Here is a 21,801-nt window from a genome sequence, read left to right on the forward strand (position 1 = left end):
GGGCAGGTAGCGTTCACCTGGCATCCGCAAAGCCCAGATTCGTCTGTCAGACTGCCAGATGGTGAAGCGTGATTCATCACTCCAGAGAACGTGTTTCCACTGCTCTAGAGCCCAACGGTGGCGAGCTTTACACGACTCCAGCCGACACTTGGCATTGCGTATAGTGATCTTCGTCTTGTGTGTGGCTTGTGTGAGCCCATTTCATGAAGCTCCCGACGAACAGTTCTTGTGCTGACGTTGCTGCTCTGTGAGATTGTGTGGCCTACCACTTCAGGGCTGAGCCATGTTGCTCCTAGATGTTTCCACTTCACAATAACAGCACTTACAGTTGACCGGGGCGGCTCTATCAGGGAAAAAAAATCTAATGAACTGACTTGTTGGAAAGGTGGCCTCCTATTGTATGATGGAGCTACGTATGGAGATTGCATGGCTGTGTGCTCGATTTTATACACCTGTCAGCAACGGGTGTGGCTGAATCAGCCGAATCCACTAATTTGAAGAGGTGTCCACATACTTTTGTATATACAGTGCCTTTGGAAGGTATTCAGACCACTTCCCATTTTCCACATTTTGTTACGATACAGCCTTATTATAAAATTGATTAAATGACTTTGTTTCTCATCATACACACAATACCCTATAATAACAAAGTGAAAATAGGTTTTATAAATGTTTGCAAATTTATATATATTTTTAAAAAACATACCTTTATAAACAGACATACCTCATTTATGTATTCAGACGCTTTGCTATTGAGACTCAAAATTGAGCTCAGGTGCATCCTGTTTCCAAGGATCATCCTTGAGAGGTTTCTACAGCTTGATTGGAGTCCACCTGTTGTAAATTCAATTGATTGGACATGATTTGGAAAGGCACACACCAAGCCATGAGGTCAAAGGAATTGTCCATAAAGCTCAGAGACAAGATTGTGTCGAGGCACAGATCTGGTGAAGGGTACCAAAACATTTATGCAGCATTGAAGGTTCCCAATTACACAGTGGCCTCCATCATTCTTAAATGGAAGAAGTTTGGAACCACCAAGACCTCTCCACCCAGACAAACTGAGCAACCGGGGGAGAAGGGCCTTGGTCAGGGAGGTGACTATGAACCCAATGGTCACTCTGACAGAGCTCCAGAGTTCCACTGTGGAGATGGGAGAACCCTCCAGATGGACAACCATCTCTGCAGCACTCCAACAATCAGGACTTTATGGTAGAGTGGCCACACGGAAGCCACTCCTCAGTAAAAGGCACATGACAGCCCGCTTTGAGTTTGCCAAAAGGCACCTGAAGGACTCTGGTCTGATGAAACCAAAATTGAACTCTTTTGCCTGAATACCAAGCGTCACTTCTGGAGGAAACCTGGCACCATCCCTACGGTGAAGAATGGTGTGGGAATGCTTTTCAGCAGCAGAGAATGGGAGACTAGTCAGGATTCAGGGAAAGATGAACGGAAGTACAGAGATCCTTGACGAAAACTGTCCTTCTACAGGACAATGACTGTAAGCACACAGCCAAGACAACGCAGGCATGGCTTTGGGACAAGTCTCAGTGTCCTTGAGTGGTCCAGCCAGAGCCTGGACTTGAACCCGATCGAACATCTCTGGAGAGACCTGAAAATAGCTGTCCAGTGACGCTCCCCATCCAACTTGACAGTGCTTGAGAGGATCTGCACAGAAGAATGGGAGAAACTCCCCAAATACAGGTGTGCCAAGCTGGTAGCGCCATACCCTAGAAGACTTGAGGCCATAATCGCTGCCAAAGGTGCTTCAAAAAAGTACTGAGTAAAGGGTTTGTATACTTATGTAAATGTTATTTCAGTTTTTTATACATTTACAAAAAGTTATAAAAACCTGTTTGTTTTGTCTTTATGGAGTAGTGTGTTAATTGGAGGGGGAAAAAACAATTTAATCAATTTTAGAATAAGGCTGTAATGTAACAACATGTGGAAAAAGGTCAAGGGGTCTGCATACTTTCTGAATTTACTGTATAGGGTACATGACAGGATGGCGTTTTGAGGCTGATAATGGGATGAAAGAACAGAGGTGTGCACTCCCTCAGATATCCAGTGGCAACCTCAATGCATTTTGAGAACCTCCATTTTCACAACCTCAGCCCTTCTACATCTCTTTGTCTCCCTTTTCTCTCTGATACGATATACTGTTTTGAAAAGTTCTATATTATTTCATTAGGCATGGGGGATGAGTGTTTCAATTACCAGAAACCACAGTTGACAATTCAGGAAGAAGCCATTATTTAAGAAATATAGAACATCCTTGTAGGCTGAAATTGAGGGCTATAAAACCATGATGTACAGTTGGGGATCTTCGCTGCAGGCAGTCCCCCATTAATTTCCCCCTTTTCAGTACCTCCAAATATGAGTCCCCCGCAGGCCTGACTGCCAAACATTTCCGTAAGTAATACCTCACCACTATCTCACCATTGCCATTCCTCTGAGGATTCTCCAGTTGCTTTTGAATGTTACAGGAACAGCCAGGAAACCCACATTTTCAGGCACGAGTCTTTAAAATTCTCCAAACCATGGAGACCTATGGCCTCGGGGAGGATAAGTACAAAAGTGCAACTTTAACTGCCCTTCCCTTGTGCCGATTCCCAATTTAGACATTTTTCCAGTCACTAATCTTCAAACTGCTTCACAGAAATTCAAAATATTGCTACAGATTATCAGATACAAATGTCTGACTTGCAAGACTAAGAACTCAACTTCTCTACGCTCTCTCCTATGCATGTTCTGTTGATTTTGTTACGGCAGTTGCCTTGTGTATACATTTGTGACAGTTCTTAAAAAACAAATTTATGAGAGGCATTTGCCCACATAAACTAGGATTGTGAAATACAAGTGCAGATACAGGACTCCGACTCAAAACATAAAATGGCCATGGTCGGCTTTAGGCTACAGACACGTGCAAAATGCCTATGCTGACATCTTGTGACTTCAAGGTGCACTGCAACATATAGTAATAACATTATGATAAACTGTTGGCATTATATTATCATACAGTAATGTAATCTATAGTGGAACAAGCCATACCAAGACAACTGACACAATCAAGAAAACGCCAATCGAGAGTGACAGACCATTTAATGATCTGTAAGTATGTTAAACAACCATTTTACAGTTTAAAATGTCCTCATAGAGGAACAGCAAAATACACAAATTATGAAATAAGATTTGATCAAAAGACAGTCTAAGATTTTTTTGTTGTATTTAGTTGTCATTTGTATATCAAAATTAAGTGCCTTCAACATTACCATGAGAGTATTCAGCCTGCAGTAATTTAAATATTTACAGCACAAAAACTGAGAATCATGGTTTACTTTCTGCATCGGTTTACAACTAGCTGCGTCTCTTTCAGACTGCCTTGTTTTGTCACACAAATCAAAATATGAGGACCCTGAATGGAGACAGTAATACGGGAAAGTACACAAGAGCACAGATTGGGAACATGAGTATTTACAGCATTGGCTCAGGGAGACACTAGTTCAGAGAAAGGAAAGAGAGATGGACAGTTTACACATCCATTCCTGGCATTGTTTAAAGTTTAAGTCACATTTGTTGCCTCATGGATTGGTTTCCCCTTTACTTCTTCAAGTTAAGCATGCTACAGCTGTCATTTAGTAATTTGCTTTTTGACTTTGGGAACACATATTGGTATCCAGGAGTATTTTCAGGGGAGCAGTATGGGGCAGTGGAGGACACGAGGAGAGAGAAGGACTATGCTTACTAGTTTTCTAAACTGTATCCACAATTCAACATCAAATAGAACTGTTAATGGTACTCAATGGAAATGAGGACATGATTTCACAATGGAGTAGCAGTAGGCTGTAACAGGTTGGGCTGATGAAGAAAATATAATCAAAAACAGAGGCTATTACAGTAGATCTGAGTGACGAATACAAATTCAAGTATGAAAATAGGTTCAGATTATTTAGATACATTGTGGTGATTTTTCCTTTGAAAAATACATTTTGGCACATAATCAATTCTAAAAACAAGGGTTCATAAATGTCACTGAACTGAGTTTTGTTGGGATCCTTGTCAGTTGCCACCCCCCTCCCTAAAATTTTAAAAGTGATAATCTGTCATGTAATCCACTTGGTCTCCCTAAATCTTTTTAATCTTTAAACATTAGACTTGAAAAGGAGGCAAATAAAAATTCTATATTCTTTAAATATATATTTAGTCCTGTGTTGAGGCATGTACAACTCAAAGTTCCCATATAGCTTCCTGGGGAACATTGAGGAAAGCTGACTGGAAATGAAGTAGAAGGAAATTAAATTGTCAGATGGTAGAATAATAAAAGCAGTACAAAAGATTGGTCACTGGAGCATGTCTTATATGTGTTCTCTTTTTCTCAATCTGTAAAAATATCATGTTTTTGATTTACCTATTGATTTTGTTTTCTCAACATAGAAAACAATTCCGACCAGTCATTACGCAAAAAAAATAAAATCAAAACATTATTTAGATAAGAGTAAAAACATCCCTTAGCTATCCTTCTAATTTAGTTCCCTTGTCCCTTTCAATACTTAGAAAATCAAGACGCAATCCAGTTAAACTTCAACAATGGCAAAAGCGAAATGGATGATCATAGAATTGATCATCAAAACTCCTAATCCACCCTTCCGTATGCTCTCAGTAAAGGCAGAGATTTGTGGAATCAGAGGTGGTAGGATGATTTAAGGACTCGGTGAAGAGAAAAAATATTTTTTTAAAACAAAAAATGGTTAAACCCATCCAAACTGAGGCATTTCCAGTTTTCTAAACTGGATGAAAGTCCTAAAAGGCTGGTGTTGGCTTGGTTCTGGTGGGTTCAAGAAAATATAGTTTTTTTATGGAGAGGTATTACACGGAGGCAATGACAATCATGAGGTGAGGGGAGATGCTGGAGATACTGTTGAGAAGGTCGGGGGCAAGCCGGCACAGGTGGCTCTCTGAGAACTCACACGGTGGGAAAATCTGCACCACATATGCCGGCTGGGAAGAAATAGACAAAACACATGGTTTGAAGTCAGTTCAGTAGCATACTCCCATCTCCAACTAATGTTTACTTGAATACAGAAAGGAACAGGTCTGTTTGAAAATAGATGCTTACATGGCATAACAGTCAATGCACAACATACCTGATTAGAGCCGGGGTTGGGGACGTTGATGATCCCAGCTGCCTGTTTTTTCTGTAGGTAGGTGATGAAGCCTCCTTTCAAGAGAAGGGTCTGGCTGTGAACGTCCTCCTGATCTCGTCCACATGGCAGAGCTAGCAAGAGGCAGTAGTCATTCTCCACCTGTAAACAACAACCCAATCAAATCAGTTGAGCTTTTCTACTGAAATATTAAGCATGTTTAAGGAACTAGCTGCCTGAAAAGAAAACATCACCAATGAGCGTCCTAAGAATCGTGGTAAAAATGCATTGTTTTGATGGCGAACAGCTAGCATCTCACCATCATCCTGCGAGCCACGCCCTCCAGCTGGGACGCTTCCAGTCTCATCCTCTGTGCAATGCGGAGTGGGGCACCTCCCTCCAGGGGCGGCAGTGAGTGGTGAGCCAGCACATTGTTGCCAGAGACAAAGTGGAGCTGCACGGCAACTGAGTCACTCTTCAGTGCCAGCAGGCCTTGCCACACTATGGGGTATGTCTGCACAAACAAAAGTAGAGCAAAGACAGGTCAGATAAATAGGTTAAATCTTAAGAACAAGCAATGTTACGTAAACGGATTATTATTCTAATCTTACAAATGACGACTGAATGTCTTCAGTATTGCCCCTCTAGTAATTGTTCTTATTCCCATGATCAGCCTCATTACCGTTAAAAGCTGCACCATATCGACGGACCGGTATCCTGAGTGCCCCAGTTTACCCTCAGGGCGCAACTCCGAGGAACTTAAGAGGGGTGCTGCTGGAGGGCTCGACATGAAGACTGGTGGGCCCTTCTGCAGAACTAGCTCTTGCTTGTGGGAGAGAGCCATGGGAGATGTATAAGAGGGTGAAATGGTGTCCCTCTGTATCCGGGGCATGTGGGATAGGTCCATGGAGGTTGTGTGATGGAGGTGGGAGTTGTCCGATTTGGTTTCACATCCTCCACCAAGTGACCCAGCAGATAGTGACTGAGACAGCATTCCCCTGTGGCTGAGATCAGCATCCTGAGGAAACATATAAAAAAATAGATGTTTAGAAACATAAGTCACAAATAGGACTACAGTGCTGCATGCATAGAAGTAATCATGTAGGAGAGAAACAATGTAATAGTAAAAGTCCATCCTAACTGAAAACACTTTGGCAAAAACACTGAACAGATGAAAGCTTATAAACTAATGAACTAAATGTAAGCATGAATGCATTGTTCTCTGACCTGGGAAGGTGTGATGCCGCGGGAAGCCAGGTTAAATCCCATCGAAGAGTGACTGGAAAACTGGGAGTGGAAGCCCCGCATATCCCTGTACACTGGAAAGGAGCCAGCGCCGCCTGGATGAATCAGCTGAACCCCTTGAGGATGATGATGAGGAGATACCATAACAGGGACGGATGAATGGACGCCCATGATCCTGCTGCTCTCGGTATGAGGTGGGTGAGACATATTTGCTTCCAATGGTTTGGGAGTCTCCTTCCCCATCTGTGTCATGCCTTTTCCAACCAAGGGACTATTGGAAGCAGCAGAGATGTTGGTAATTGAGGTTGCTCCTGCCTCAGGAGTTCGTGACTGACGTCCCTCTGCGATGGTGTGCTCTCCTAGCTGATGGTGCATCAGGATGCGCATGTCCCGTATGTCTCTGATGTCTCGGGAGGCCATGCTGGACTGGTCCAGACGTAGACCTGCGTGATGCAGCCCTCTCCGTTTCTCTGCCTGCATCATCATCACATCTGACTGGAGCTGGGGTGTGGAGGATCTGCACAGCCCCTGGTGGTAGTGCCTTATGTCCTCCCCGACGCTGCAGTCTGAGGCTCCCCGAGTGGGGCCCACGTGGGACTGCACCACCATGTCTCTGATCACGGCTGGCATGTTGGAGCGCTGAGGGGGCCCGGTGTGGGAAGATGGTAGGAAATCCACCCGTCTTCCGTAATTCATTCCAGAAAGGTGTGGGGTGTTGATCCTGACCTCGCCGTGAGAGAGGCGACCCATAGACACTGACTGGGTGACGCTATGCGACACTGGGGTCATGATAACAGACTGCTCTGGGTGGGGGTGGTGCATACTGGAGATGTACAGAGACATCTCAGGCATACCAGGATGCAAAACCATAGAGCTGCCATGGGGGGACATTGAGTTGCTGGGAGGGCAAACTTTGGCAAAAGGTGAGTGGCCTGTTGTTCGAGGGGAATAGGGCTCTTGCTTGAGGTGTGGGACTGACTGATCAGTTGGGGTACTGGGACTAGGACTCATACGGTTTCCAGTCAAAGATGGGTGATGTGGATTCATGATTGGACTGAGGTTGGATGTCTGGTGTGCCTTTGCCATATCCGCCAGCATTGGTATAGATTCTACTCCAAGCCCTTTCTTGTACATCAATACTTGAGGACTTGTGACCGGTTGTTGAATCATCTTTGGTTGAATCATCATTACTGTGCTACCCTGAAGTCCAGTGTGATATGACGACTCTGACTTGTCAGAACCAGGACTCTCCTGCTTAATAGTGGAGATGACAGGCTGAAAATTGTATGACTGGCCAGTTAAGAGTACCCCAGGGTGTCCGTACCCTGTGGGTGTCAGGGGTCCCTTGGGGGTGGAAGGCTGGGATGGGGTAAGCGGTTCTTGCTTAATCTGAGATTTAGAGACAGACTGCTGGAACTCTATGTCAACTGCACTGGCTGGTGGGATCTGGCTAATTTTGGCGCTGATCCGTTGAGGTCCCTCTGTTTTTTGCCCTGAGTAACTTAGTACTACCACACCCTGTGATGTATTCACCCTGAGGCCAGGACTGGAGTCTGTGTTGTAGGGTGTGCTCTCAACTACAGACCATCCTCTGCTGTTCAAATCCACTGCCGCATCCACTCCATGGTAACGATTGTTCTCGTTCATACTTGATCCGAATTTCTGTTTGGGTAAAGATAGGCCAGCATTACGGTTACTTAGGGAGATTCGAGGTGCTTCCTCAGTATCATAGGGCATTGGAATCCGGCTGATGACAGAGGTAGTAGGCGAAGAAATTACTGAATGGACTATCTTCTCTCCAAAGTTCTGCTGGGTCTCTGTGAGCGGGGAAGGTTTTTGAAAAGTGGGATGTGGTATCAAAGGCGAGGTTCTGTCTTTAAGATGCTTGTTCCAAGTGGTCATTGTGTCAGACGAGTTCTCATTCTCTGACATGCGAATGTCTGTCAGCGTTGTCGTTAAGACTGTAGTAGGGATGGCATTGCTGTTTGATGCTGATACATATTTCGGCTCCATGAGGATCTTTCTTAGAGTGCTGGAGCTAGGGTCAATATCCGATGCCTTAGTATCAGGAGGCATGGGTGGATTTGCTGACTGGTTCCCAAGTGCAGTTACTGCTTGTGCAGAGGGAGTGACTACATTAACTTGAATTGCAGGAGTAGCATGAATTCTACTTTCTTCAGATCTGGGAAGCCAGTCTGGTGAAACAGGCATCATGCCGGGGCGGGGTGGAGGGACATTCAAATGGGTTGGATATGGTTTGAGCGCAAGGGATGAAGAAAGAGCAGGGGCTACTGCTGATAGTTGAAACGTTTTGAAATGAGGAGGACTCTTGGTGCTAGCGTGAAAGGCAGATTCTTCAGGTACGGGTTGTTCCACAGCAGGTTGTTCTGCCTCCTTAGGGGTGTCCACAGTCATGGTGCATGTGACATCCACTGTTGCTGTAGCAGTAGCTGCCTTAGAGTTGATTATTTCCATATCTTCAAGAATGGACTCTGTTGGCTTGATAGGGGAGGTCTCAGCTTCTGGTACATCTTCAGCAGTCTCTCCCTTCCTGTTGATACAAGCCTTTCGTCCCTGGACCTCTTTGGAATCTTAGCTCTGACTGCTTTCCCTGTTTTCTTGGGTGTTTCTGGTGAAGGGGAATCATCTTGGGCAGAGGCCCCAGAAACAGATGATTCAGAGGCTTTAGCATCTGGCATCAAGGGCTTGACACTGGGAATCAGAACTCCCATCTCTGGGTCTGGGTCAACAACATGTTTTTCTGGTTCCAAAACATAATCGGCAGAGGGGGAGACCAGGGGCTCTGGGGTAGGAACAAGTGCAGTGTAAGTGGGAGGAGCTGTGAACCCATCTGTATCAGTAGGTATGTCTTCAGCAGTAATGGAATCAATGGCAGCAGCCAGTTCGGTTTCACTGGCAGGATTAGCAGACTTCTCCCCCTCCATTTCTACAGTGACAGGGGGCAGTAGGGTACATGGCTCTGCAGGTGGTTCCTTATAGGGTTGAATAGGTTTCTCAACTGTAAGTTTGGCAATATTCTCCACTGCCCGTTCCAGTTCCATCTGACGTGCCAAAAGAGCGGCTGCTGGGTCCACCGGTGGTTCAGGGTCTAATAGAACTTCCTTTTCCTCTGGGCTGAGTTCTACTGCTTCTTTCAGATACTGAGTCCTTGTTTCTTCTTTATCTGGTGTTCCTGGTTTGGCCTTTTTAACAGTGGTCTCAAAAGATTCAGACTCATCCTCCCCAGAGCAAAGCAACCCTTTCACATCATCTACGCTTACGCGAATCTCAAAGTTTCTCAAGCAATGCGATTTATCCTCTGTCACCAATTTGGCATTTTGTGTCAACCTTGGTGCTTTTACTTTCCCACTCTTTTCAGATTGTTGTCTTTTCTCTACATGGGTAGATTCTATCCTCTCAATGTCCCTTTCAGATAACTTTTTAGCAATTTGATCAGTTAGATCTTTGTCTTTATGTGTTGGCAAGCATTGCTTTGCTTCCTCTAATAATGTCCCTGCTTCTTCAGACTCAACTTTTATTTTGGGCTCAGGCACTTCAGTATTATCACCCGACTTCTCTCCTGTTGATGTTGCACTCTCAGATTGTTTGTCTACTCTACTTTCTCTCCTGCCAACAGAGGTTCCAGTAGGTGAAGAGACTTGAGCGGTCTGCACTTTCTGCATACGAGGTGAATGCCACCCCTCAGACATTCTTAAACCCTCTCCAGTGTTCACAGGCTCTTTGATATCAATGTCTTCCTCGGTTGCTTTCTGTGAGTCTCCTTTCACTGGTGACACATCTTCCCCTCGCCTGCGTGACTTGGATGGGCGACCTCGCCTTGTGTTAGTAGATGTGTTCAATGTGTCCTGCTGCAGCTGCTGCACTGGTTCTTTGTCAACACCACGTTTACGTGTGGCGCGGGAATACTCCACCACCTCTTTACCTGGTGGCTGGGCCTCCCCTTCAGATGGTGTGGCATAAACAGACCGAACATTTCGGCGTCTAGTCCTTCCGAGGAATAGGCTTGATTCATTCTCAGGGTCAAGGACATGAACTGGTGACTTGGTTATAGGCTCTGATAATATTTCTCCTCGTGGAGATGAAGACCTTTTCAGTTTCTCTCTGTCAATTCGCTCACTCTTTCGGGTAACTGGTTTCTCAGAGACAACGGTTTCGGGGGGCTTCAGGATTTGTGTTTCGGACACATTTGGCTTAGCCCTTTTACTCTTGGGTTGTTTGCGAATTGGCTTTGCTGGTTTCATTTCAGCCTCTGAAACTGACACGTGAACCTCATGGGAAGCTTCATATTTCTGAGGTGTATCAAAGTCCTTAGAATCTGTTTTTTTCTTTACCATGTTCATATTCTCTTCAATCTTGGGGGAAGCAGAGCAAGGGAATTCGGCAGCCTCTGCATCAAAACAACTTAATGAGGCACCAGGAGTGGGAAGCTTATCATCAAAGAAAGACACATGATCCACTGTAATATTGCTCTCAGTTGTAAATTTGGGTTCACATAGTTCCTCTCTAGGTTCAACTTTAACCTCAGCCTCTGAAAGGACAGACCGTAGGGGTGTGATTACAATCGAGGATGGTGGTTGGATCTCTACTAGTGGAGGAGATTGGGGTGGGGACAAATCACGATTATGTTCCACTTTTTCCTCTTTAATCCGTGAGACAGTCTGTTCAGATGAGTAAGTTAAAACAGCCTCTTTCTCCTGCTGTGGCAATATCTCTCTGGGTAAAGGAAGAAACAATGAAATTGGTAGGATGAGAGAAGAGCCGACTGATTTAATATCAGCCTTCTGCATGAACTCTGAAACTTTGGAAAAGCCTTCTTGTTGTTCATTCTGAACTTCTCCTTCACTCTTATCAACCACATCAATGTTTTCAATTTCTGGTGGAAAGTGGTCCCTTGAGGTCTCCTTCCGTTGTTGAAGCTCTAGAAAGCGGCTATGAAAAAGCACTATGGGCTCTTGAAGGTCCACTCCTCCTGGCTCAGGTTGTCCTTCGACAGAATCCTGTTTGGAAAGATGTCTATCAAATCCAGACTTAGGATCTGGATCTTTGCGCTCAAGATGTTGCAATCGCCGTGAATCTTGCTCAAAGATTGAACTATGAAGAAAACGAGAGGCAAACAGCTCTTGCCGTTGCTGATCGTCTGCTTTGGGGTCCTCCTTTTTGTTATCCAGTTTACCTTCAGAGTCAGTATGAATCTTCTTCTTCTTCATGTACCAAGACGGGATAGGTTGTGGTGCAGACTCTGCCTTTTCTTTGTCTGATCTACTGTGAAGACTTGCAAAGCAAGAGTCTCTGTCAAGAAAGGACCAATTATCCTCCCTTGAGGAAGACAATGACTTGGCTCGCTCAAGAAGTGCTTTTGTGTCTGGAGTTATAGTCTTGTCTAATGCAAAAGAATAAAACTTATTCTTCTCCAGGGAGCCTGAGAAATTCAGGTCTGTCAACCTTTCTTCACGTTCCCTGAGGATAGAGGACAGTGAAGTGTTGGGCTTAGTGGAGTGGTTTTTGTTCTCCCCATCATGATCTGAATCTGACTGTACTTCTCCAGGCTCTAGTTCACGCACAAGACGTTTGCGAATGCTTTCACGTTTCACAATGCTACTGGGGAATGTCATGTCCATTCTGAGGATGTCAGATTTGATTCCGCTCTCCCACCGTTGAAGTAGCTCCTCATCACACCCAAGCAATGTTGTCTTAGACTTAGGAAATTCTATGTTCGGGGAACTGAGACTATTGGGTGTCACGTCCAAGCTGTATTTCAATGAATCTACATGCGAGTAGACTTTGTCCTCTTTTTTAGGAGAGTCTTTAGTCTCTTTATTGGTAACTGATTGTGATAACTGGGAAGCATACACTTCATTTGAGGGAAAGTGACCAGAGCCAGAAAAGGCTGTGACACTCCGGCAAAGGTCTTCATTTAATTCCTGGGAAGACCTGTGGTGTCGTTCTCTCTTAGCACTTAGCAAGTCAAAGTTAAAACTATCAGATTTCTTACGTTTGTTAGATGGAGAATCATGTGTGACATCTTGACGTGATTTTCCTACCTCATGCAACAGACTGCAACGTTCAAAGTCCTCTGTGTTGCTGCCTTGTGGGCTTTCAGTTTTATCTGATTTGTCAGGCTCTTCTAGCTTCTGCCAAAGCCATTGGCTCTGTTCCATTTGTTTTGGGCAGCTCTGAGAGTGGTCAATGTCAGACGCAAGTCGTTCCTCAGTCTTCCCTCTGCTTTTGTATAGTCCTACACCCTGCCCACCATTGTCTTCTTGCGGCTGTACCTTGAATGCGTCCTGGTCAAGACTCCCATCATCAGGGATTTTCATGAGACTTGAACTCCTCTGGATTTTTGATCCCCAAAACTCAATTTTCAGACAGGGTGGGTCTAATGGATCGGTTTCATCTTCTGTTGGCTCTCGAAGTCGTGACTGAAGTTCCAAACTGAGTCCAAGGCCCATTCCCATGGAGACAATATCAGACTCTTGTTTATCTTTAGGACTGAAAACAGTAACAAGTCTCTCAGATTTAGCTTTGCAATGCTCTTTCTTATGAATCCCTATTTGCAATAGGCTCTTGTCACCCTCATTCTCCTCCTCAGCTGGCTTCCTGAGTCCCAATCTACCACACTCTTCCTCTTCCTGACTGGCCCTCTTCAGTCGATCGGTCTTCAGCATGGATTCTTCAAAACGCCTCTTTCGTGCAGCTAGACGGTCAACATCTAAAGAGTTAGAACCATCAAACCCAGGGCCAGCTTTCATATGTATTTTGGCTTTCATTTTAACATCATTTTCTACAACTTCAACCAGTCTTGCCATGTTTTTGTCTTTGGGCACCTTTCCATGCTTGATTATATCTCCTTTTTGAGGCTTTATGTGAAAGGGAGGATTGTTCTGGTCACTTGAGGGTGATTCAAGCCGAATACTGTCATTCCCACGTTTTTGTTTTTCTAGGACAGCATGACCAAGCGATTTTCCTTCCTTCTCCTTCACACGTGTTAGCTGCACCACACAAGGTGGTAGGTCTAGCTGTCCTTTGCCCGAGCCTTCTTTTTCCTTAGGAGGAAACTTGCTGACTTTGGTTCGAAGGCCTGGACTACCTTCTCTTTCAAGTTCAGGGTCCGTCTCAGGCGATGGAATACTGGGCGATAGCAACTTAAATTTCCTCAGCTTCTCACCTTTCTCCTTTTCACCCTTCTCCTTGCGCCCGGCCCGCCTTTCCTTTTCACCGCCAATACCACGTTCAACTTCAAAGGATCTCTCCTTCTCTGGCTTATCACTCTTATTATACCGGTCAGGGTGTTCCTTGTCAGGCTTGTCAAATCTTGGAGGTGAGAGTGAACTGCAGCTGCCACTTTGCTCTGAGGATCTACAGCAAATGCGGCGATCAGAGTCACTTGGTAGACGCTCAGAGAGAGAGGGGGACACTGTAGGACTGACAGGGCAATTAGGGTGAGAAGGGCTCTGGCTGTGTTCAATTGTCCTCCGCCCATGGTCACGTTCACGGTCTGTTTCAAAGCGCTCCCTCTCACGCTCCCTCTGCAAGTAACTGTATTTGCGGATGTCCTGCTCATAAGGGTCTCTGTGATCTCTGTATTCACGCGGGTCATCAAAGTAACGTGGGTCATAGAAATCTCCCTGGTATGGGTCCCATTCAGCGTAGGACTCGCGGTTCCTGGCAGGTAACTTGCGACGGGGGTCTTCTATTAAGGCTCCTCCAGGTGTTCGCACATTGTTGTCAAAGAATGGCCGTTCAATTGCAAACTCATATTGAGGCCTGCATTCATCACTGAAAAACACAAAAATATACACAGGAACCAAAATCATTATTTATATATCATTTATATCATTATTTTTCAATGGGGATCTGTGATAAAAGAAAACTAGAGCTAAATTATACAAACCTTCCTTCAGATAGGATTTCATAGAAGTCGCGAATGTCCTGCCCAGATGCCTGCATTGAGCGATAGAAAGCCATCTGACTTTCCTGATTGGCAAAGTCCACCTGCAAACACATGGAAATTGATAAGGTGGACAACAATTATTGTTTGGACTATGGTCTTCAATCATCTGGCCTATTCCCCCCAACGACAGGCATTCTAGTTCAAAATATGTTTTTTCTGCTGACCTTAATTTTGTTGCCACCAATCTTCCAACCCTTGGTCTCTTTGACAGCGGCCTGTGCATATTCAATGTTTTTATACAGGATAAGGGCCATTCCTTTGGGTCTGTCAAATACAACCTGTGGTGGGAGGGGAGAGAAGTATGACATAAATTTGGTAAAATAATATGATCCTTTAGATAACATGTGGAATGAAATGAAATGTGTCATGAGAAAATGGCTTAAACAGGAATAAGCAGCAGGCTTACCTTGACAACGTGTCCATAACGACAGAAATGACGAGTGAGATACTGCTCTGTGATGTTGGAGGCTAAACCATCCAACCAAACACAAGTTGTGGGCATGCTTTTTCCAAATCCCAGCTGTAAAAATGGGGATAAATAACATATCAACAATATTATCCTGTTGGCAATAGTCCTGTCACTACTATCAACAACTAAAATCTCAGTTGTACATTCAGAATAAGTGTTTTGTGCAAAATGAGAGTTATAATGCTGTCCTCACCTTTAGCCTATTGTTGCAAAGGTACTCTCCATCCATCTTCGTTATGGCCTTACAAACACTGCCAATGTCACAGTACTGTAGAAAGGCATACTGAGGGGCACCATTAACTTTCTTGATGTCAATATCCTATGTGAATGGAAAGGAAGGCAACACTAAATTTAGAGAGGCAGTGTTGAATTAGGCAATTCCTCACAAAATCTCCTCTGCAACATGCAGAATGTATTTTACATACCACTATCTCCCCAAAACGCTGAAAGATATTGAGAAGGTCATGGTAGCTGGTGGTCTTTTCCAGGTTGCCAATAAACAGAGTTCGTGTGGCTTTGGGGTGAAATTCATCTATCCTCTCATCCAGAGGTCGGTACTCATTCTCGCTTTCAGTCTCTAAAAAAGAGAAATTCATGTTTTCATAAACCTGTATAAATCATGTTTAAAAAGGTAGAGCACAGAGATTTTCCTGGTCAGGTTAAGTGGTTAGGAAAAACTCAAGCCACTTTATATACCAGTTGTGGACGCACCAGTGCCATTCCAGATGATGACCTCAATTTGCATGCCAAAAAACAGCTTCCCCTTTGATGCGCCAAGGGCCTTCTCCTGGTCCTCTTGCTGGCGAAAGAACACAAGTCCATAGCGCTCCTCTAAAGCTCCATGGATTTGCACAGAAGTCACCTTCCCATACTTCTTGAACTCATGGAACAGGCCATCCTTCAGACTTGTATCTGAAAGAGGGAAAAAAGACCATATAAAAGCTTGACTAAATACTTTCAGGTGCATACAGTGCATTTGGAAAGTATTCAGACCCCTTCACTTTTTCCACATTTTGTTACGTTACAGCCTTATTCTAAAATGGATTCAAACATTTGATATCATTAATCTACACACAATACCTCATAATGAGAAAGTGAAAACAGGTTTTTAGAAATTTCTGCAAATGTTTAAAGAATATATAAAACAAAAAAAATGTATTTACATACAGTTGAAGTCGGATGTTTACATACACCTTAGCCAATTACATTTAAACTCAGTTTTTCACAATTCCTGACATTTAATCCTAGTAAAAAGTCCCTGTCTTAGGTCTGTCAGGATCACCACTTAAATTTAAGAATGTGAAATGTCAGAATAATAGTAGAGAAGCTTTATTTCAGCTTTTATTAATTTCATCACATTCCCAGTGGGTCAGAAGTTTACATGCACTCAATTAGTATTTGGTAGTATTGCCTTTAAATTGATCAACTTGGGTCAAACATTTTGGGTAGCCTTCCACAAGCTTCCCACAATAAGTTGGGTGAATTTTGGTCCATTCCTCCTGACAGAGCTTGTGTAAGTAACTGAGTCAGGTTTGTAGGCCTCCTTGTTCGCACATGCTTTTTCAGTTCTGCCCAAAAATGTTCTATAGGATTGCGGTCAGGGATTTGTGATGGCCACTCCAATACCTTGACTTTGTTGTCCTTAAGCCCTTTTGCTACAACTTTGGAAGTTTGCTTGGGGTCATTGTCCATTTGGAAGACCCATTTGCAACCAAGCTTTAACTTCCTGAATGATGTCTTGAGATGTTGCTTCAATATATCCACATAATTTTCCTCATCATGATGCCATCTATTTTGTGAAGTGCACCAGTCCCTCCTGCAGCAATGCACCCCCACAACATGATGCTGCCACCCCCGTGCTTCATGGTTGGGATGGTGTTCTTCAGCTTGCAAGCCTCCCCCTTTTTCCTCCAAACATAATGATGGTCATTATGGCCAAACAGTTCTATTTTTGTTTCATCAGACCAGAAGACATTTCTCCAAAAAGTACGATCTTTGTCCCCATGTGCAAACCGTAGTCTGGCTTTTTTTATGGAGGTTTTGGAGCAGTGGCTTCTTCCTTGCTGAGCGGCCTTTCAGGTTATGTCGATATAGGACTTGTTTTAATGTGGATATAGATACTTTTGTAACTGTTTCCTCCAGCATCTTTGCAAGATCCTTTGCTGTTGTTCTGGGATTGATTTGCACTTTTCGCACCAAAGTAAGTTAATTTCTAGGAGACAGAACGCGTCTCCTTCCTGAGCGGTATGACGGCTGCGTGGTCCCATAGTGTTTATACTTGCGTACCATTGTTTGTACAGATGAACGTGGTACCTTCAGGCATTTGGAAATTGCTCCCAAAAATGAACCAGACTTGTGGAGGTCTACAATTTATTTTCTGAGGTCTTGGCTGATTTCTTTTGATTTTCCCATGATGTCAAGCAAAGAGGCACTGAGTTTGAAGGTAGGCCTTGAAATACATCCATAGGTACACCTCCAATTGACTCAAATTATGTCAATTAGCCTATCAGAAGCTTCTAAAGCCATGACATTTTCTGGAATTTTCCAAGCTGTTTAAAGGCACAGTCAACTTAGTGTATGTAAATTTCTGGCCCACTGGAATTGTGAAACAGTGAAATAATCTGTCTGTAAACAATTGTTGGAAAAATTACTTGCGTTATGCACAAAGTAGATGTCCTAACCGACTTGCCAAAATTATAGTTTGTTATCAAGAAATGTGTGGAGTGGTTGAAAAACGAGTTTTAATGACTCCAACCTAAATGTATGTAAACTTCTGACTTCAACTGTAATTATTCCGATCCATTGATATGAGACCCAAAATTGAGCTCCGGTGCATCCAGTATCCTTTGATCATCCTTGAGATGTTTCTACAACTTGATTGGAGCTCACCTGTGGTAAATTCAATTGACTGGACATGATTTGGAAAGCACACACCTGTCTATATAAGGTCCCACAGTTGACAGTGCATGTCAGAGCAAAAACCAAGCCAGGATTGTGTCAAGGCACAGATCTGGGGAAGGGTACCTAAAATATTCTGCAGCATTGAAGGTCCCCAAGAACACAATGGCCTCCAACATTCTTAAAGGTAGGAAGTTTGGAACCACCAAGACTCTTCCTAGAGCTGGCCACCCGGCCAAACTGAGCAATCGGGAGAGATGTGCTTAGGTCAGGGAGGTGACCAAGAACCCAATAGTCACTCTGACAGAGCTCTATAGTTCTTCTTTGGAGATGGGAGAACCTTCCAGAAGGACAACCATCTCTGCAGCACTCCACCAATCAGGCCTTTATTGTAGAGTGACCAGGTGTAAGCCACTCCTCAGTAAAAGGCACATGACAGCCCATTTGGAGTTTGCAAAAAAGGCACATAAAGACTCTCAGACCGTGAGAAACAAGATTCTCTGGTCTGATGAAACCAAGATTGAACACTTTGGCCTGAATGCCAAGCGTCATATCTGGAGGAAACCTGGCACCATCCCTAGGGTGAAGCATGGTGGTGGCAGCATCATGCTGTGGGGATGCTTTTAGCAGCAGGGAGTGGGAGACTAGTTAGGATCGAGGGAAAGATGAACAGAGCAAAGTACAGAGAGATCCTTGATTAAAACCTGCTCCAGAGCGCTCAGGATCTCAGACTGGAGCGAAGGTTCAACTTCCAACAGGACAACGACCCTAAGCACACAGCCAAGACAATGCAGGAGTGGCTTCTCTGAATGTCATTGAGTGGCCCAGCCAGAGCCTGGACTTGAACCTGATCCAACATCTCTGGAGAGACCTGAAAATAGCTGGGCAGTGACGCTCCACATCCAACCTGACAGAGCTTGAGAGGATCTACAGAGAAACTCCCCAAATACAGGTGTGCCAAGCTTGTAGCATCATATCCAAGAAGACTCAAGGTTGTAATTGCTGCCAAAGGGGCTTCATCAAAGTACTGAGTAAATGGTCTGAATACTTATGTAAATGTAATATATATTTTTTTTAAATACATTTGCAAAATGTCTCAACTGTTTTTTCTCCGTCATTATGAGGTATTGTATGTAGATTGATGAGGGAAAAAACTATTAATCCATTTTAGAATAAGGCTGTAACGTAACAACAATCGTGGAAAATGTCAAAAGGTCTGAATATTTTACAAATACACTGTACATAGTGAATAATTCATTTCTGCAGTACAAAGAGCCTCAACAACAATGTCATTAACTCAACAAACGTAATTATTGCCAAAACCTAACAGTATATTGACCCTGTAGTCTAAACTAGACAATGTATGGTATATGGGCGACAGGGTAAGGGTAGCCTAGTGGTTAGAGCGTTGGACTAGTAACCGGAAGGTTGTGAGTTCAAACCCCCGAGCTGACAAGGTACAAATCTGTCGTTCTGCCCTTGAACAGGCAGTTAACCCACTGTTCCCAGGCCGTCATTGAAAATAAGAATTTGTTCTTAACTTACTTGCCTGGTTAAATAAAGGTAAAAAAAATAAAATAATAATTTTTTAAAACATATACACAGCAGAAAAGGGTTCAAATCCTCACCTGTAGAACGCACAGGAAGATTCTGAACCTTGACACCAAAACTTTTTCGAGGCTCATCCTTGTCAACGGCAGATAAAGCCAGAGCTGAAGGTGCAGGGACGGCAGCAGACAGAACTGAACGTGCTGGGGAGTCATCACTCGAACTACTGCTGGAATCACTGCTGCCAGAGAGGAACAGAGGCTTAGTGGAAAATAGCATACTGTGAATGTCATAGAACCTCAGACATAAGAAGAGGAGTAAATCTCTGTAAAGAACTCTAATTCAGAAATTGTGTACTTTTGTCTGAACAATTACAAAAGATTTTGATATAGCTCACAGATCTGTATATCGTAAACATCATCAATCCATTACACACTCAACAATCAGGTTTGTTTGAACAACCTTCTGTATGAGGTTGGAAATAATGAAGGTTAAACTAACATGAAGATATGGAATACCATTATTTGTCTTGCAGTGGCACTGTCATCGGCCCAATTCATCAACATGAAATTAAATCTGTTTTGATACAGGTTTTGTTCTATTCATATGTTGAAGCAGAATATTCTGCATAACCATTCACAAGTTAATATACAAATTATCCCACGAGTGCATTAAGGCTTGAAATATTGGCCACCATTGTTCCAATTTCTCAAAATGTTCAGCAGGTCGTGCCCATATGGATTTGAATGAAATCACCTTGACTAACAACCAAGGTTGGGAGAGTAGCATAGAACTACTACAATAGGGGAAATAGAGAGCAATTTGGACAGAAGACTGCTTGTGCTGTTAAATCGGTGTTTGAAATTCACAGCTCGACTGAGGGACCTTACCTTATGTATGTGTGGGGTACAGAGATGAGTTAGTCATTCAAAAATCATGTTTAACACTATTATTGCACACAGAAAGTCCATGCAACTTAATATGTGACTTGTTCAGCACATTTTTACTCCTGAACTTGTTTAGGCTTGCCATAGCAAAGGGGTTGAATACTTACTGACTCAAGACATTTCAGCTTTTAATTTTCTATTAATTTGAATACAATTAAAAAAACAACTCCACTTTGACATTATGGGGTATCGTGCGTAGGGCAATGACAAAAAAATTTGGGCTAGAACACAAAAGTCTAGGAGTGTGAATACTTTCTGAGTTTTCCCTTAATAGTACACCCCAATATTCCTTTCTCTATTTTCCAGCCTTCTCCCTGTCAATTGTTTCCTGCTGCTCCTCCTCCTTCTCTTAAACACTCCATGAAGTGCTGCTAATGGAGTCTGGCCTGTGGGAGTGGGCAGGGAGCCAGCAGTGGCCAGAAATGTCCAGTTCCAACTGGATCTCACGGAGGGGGGGAGCTATCACCCATACACAGAGGTAGGCAGTGAGAAAATGCACCAGCCATCTCCAAACATTCTCTGTAGCATTTGTCCCTTAAACCACATGTGCAGCTGAGTGCACACCCTGGTTTTCCAGAAATCCTGCTTATTCCCTCCTGTTTTCGGGAATCATCCAAACGGGATATAGCAAACATCAGGGAATTTATTGAACGTTTTTAGAATTTTGCAACCCTAGTCCTGTCATTACTAAATGTGTTGTGTGATATGTTTTTGAATATTTATTTATTTAAAAAATATATATTTTTACACACAAGAACATTTGATTAATAATAAAATATTTAAATCCGTCATCTTCCTCAAATATAGTCCGGAGAATGAAGGGATGATGACCCACTCTCCGAGAGGAAGGGAATCTACTTTGATTGGTCATCAACTCATGGCTCACACACTTCATTCAGGATAAGTAGAGTTAACCTCGAGTTAGCCTGCCCCGAAGCAGGTTAGTTCTGAAGGATTTGTTGCCATAGAAATTGATCTGGCTAAAAGGTGAGCCACTTTCGTGTCAGCAGTTATAACGAGTTGACCAAAGTTACCTCACTAACTCCTCGAGTGGCGCAGCGGTCTAAGGCACTGCATCTTAGTGCAAGAGGCATCACTATAGTCCCTGGTTCGGAATCCAGGCTGTATCACATCCGTCCATGATTTGGAGTCGTCCCATAGGGCGGCGCACAACTGGCCCAGCGTTGTCCGGGTTTGGCTGGGGTAGGCCGTCATTGTAAATAAGAATTTGTTCTTAACTGACTTGCCTAGTTAAATAAAGGTTAAATACAAAAATACAAAAAACATATTCATAGTATCGGGCTCTGAGGCCAGATTCACAAAACACTACTTAAGAAAAAACACAAGTTTCTTATGGAAAAAAAATAAAAAGTTCATATGATAGTTCGTAAGTGCATTCCTTAATGTTCTTAGGAATTCATAGTTTTCTTAGGAACTTCGTAAATATCTTTCCTAGAACTGTGTAAATACCTTCTCATGTGGCATTGACATTAGTGACGTGCTTGAAATCAATAAATAAACCTGTGACAGGGATGATAGGATTTGGCCCATTATAATAAAGTGTTGATATTTCAATTTTAT

General features: G+C 43.4%; 1 protein-coding gene across 1 annotated transcript in view; it reads right to left on the reverse strand.

Moving 5' to 3' along the window:
* Positions 1-3,085: 3,085 nt before the first annotated feature.
* LOC135504334 (msx2-interacting protein-like) overlaps positions 3,086-21,801 on the reverse strand; it is a 32,481-nt gene continuing 13,765 nt past the window's right edge. The window contains 13 exon segments of the mRNA XM_064922805.1: positions 3,086-4,998; positions 5,145-5,303; positions 5,461-5,655; positions 5,824-6,159; positions 6,369-8,962; positions 8,965-14,183; positions 14,299-14,399; positions 14,523-14,636; positions 14,765-14,878; positions 15,021-15,146; positions 15,253-15,404; positions 15,539-15,739; positions 19,354-19,514. Of these exon segments, the coding sequence (XP_064778877.1) occupies positions 4,867-4,998; positions 5,145-5,303; positions 5,461-5,655; positions 5,824-6,159; positions 6,369-8,962; positions 8,965-14,183; positions 14,299-14,399; positions 14,523-14,636; positions 14,765-14,878; positions 15,021-15,146; positions 15,253-15,404; positions 15,539-15,739; positions 19,354-19,514 (9,604 nt within the window). The 3' untranslated portion in view covers positions 3,086-4,866.

This window comes from Oncorhynchus masou, chromosome 18, assembly GCF_036934945.1.
Source record: "Oncorhynchus masou masou isolate Uvic2021 chromosome 18, UVic_Omas_1.1, whole genome shotgun sequence".
In the NCBI taxonomy this organism is placed as follows: Eukaryota; Metazoa; Chordata; class Actinopteri; order Salmoniformes; family Salmonidae; genus Oncorhynchus; species Oncorhynchus masou.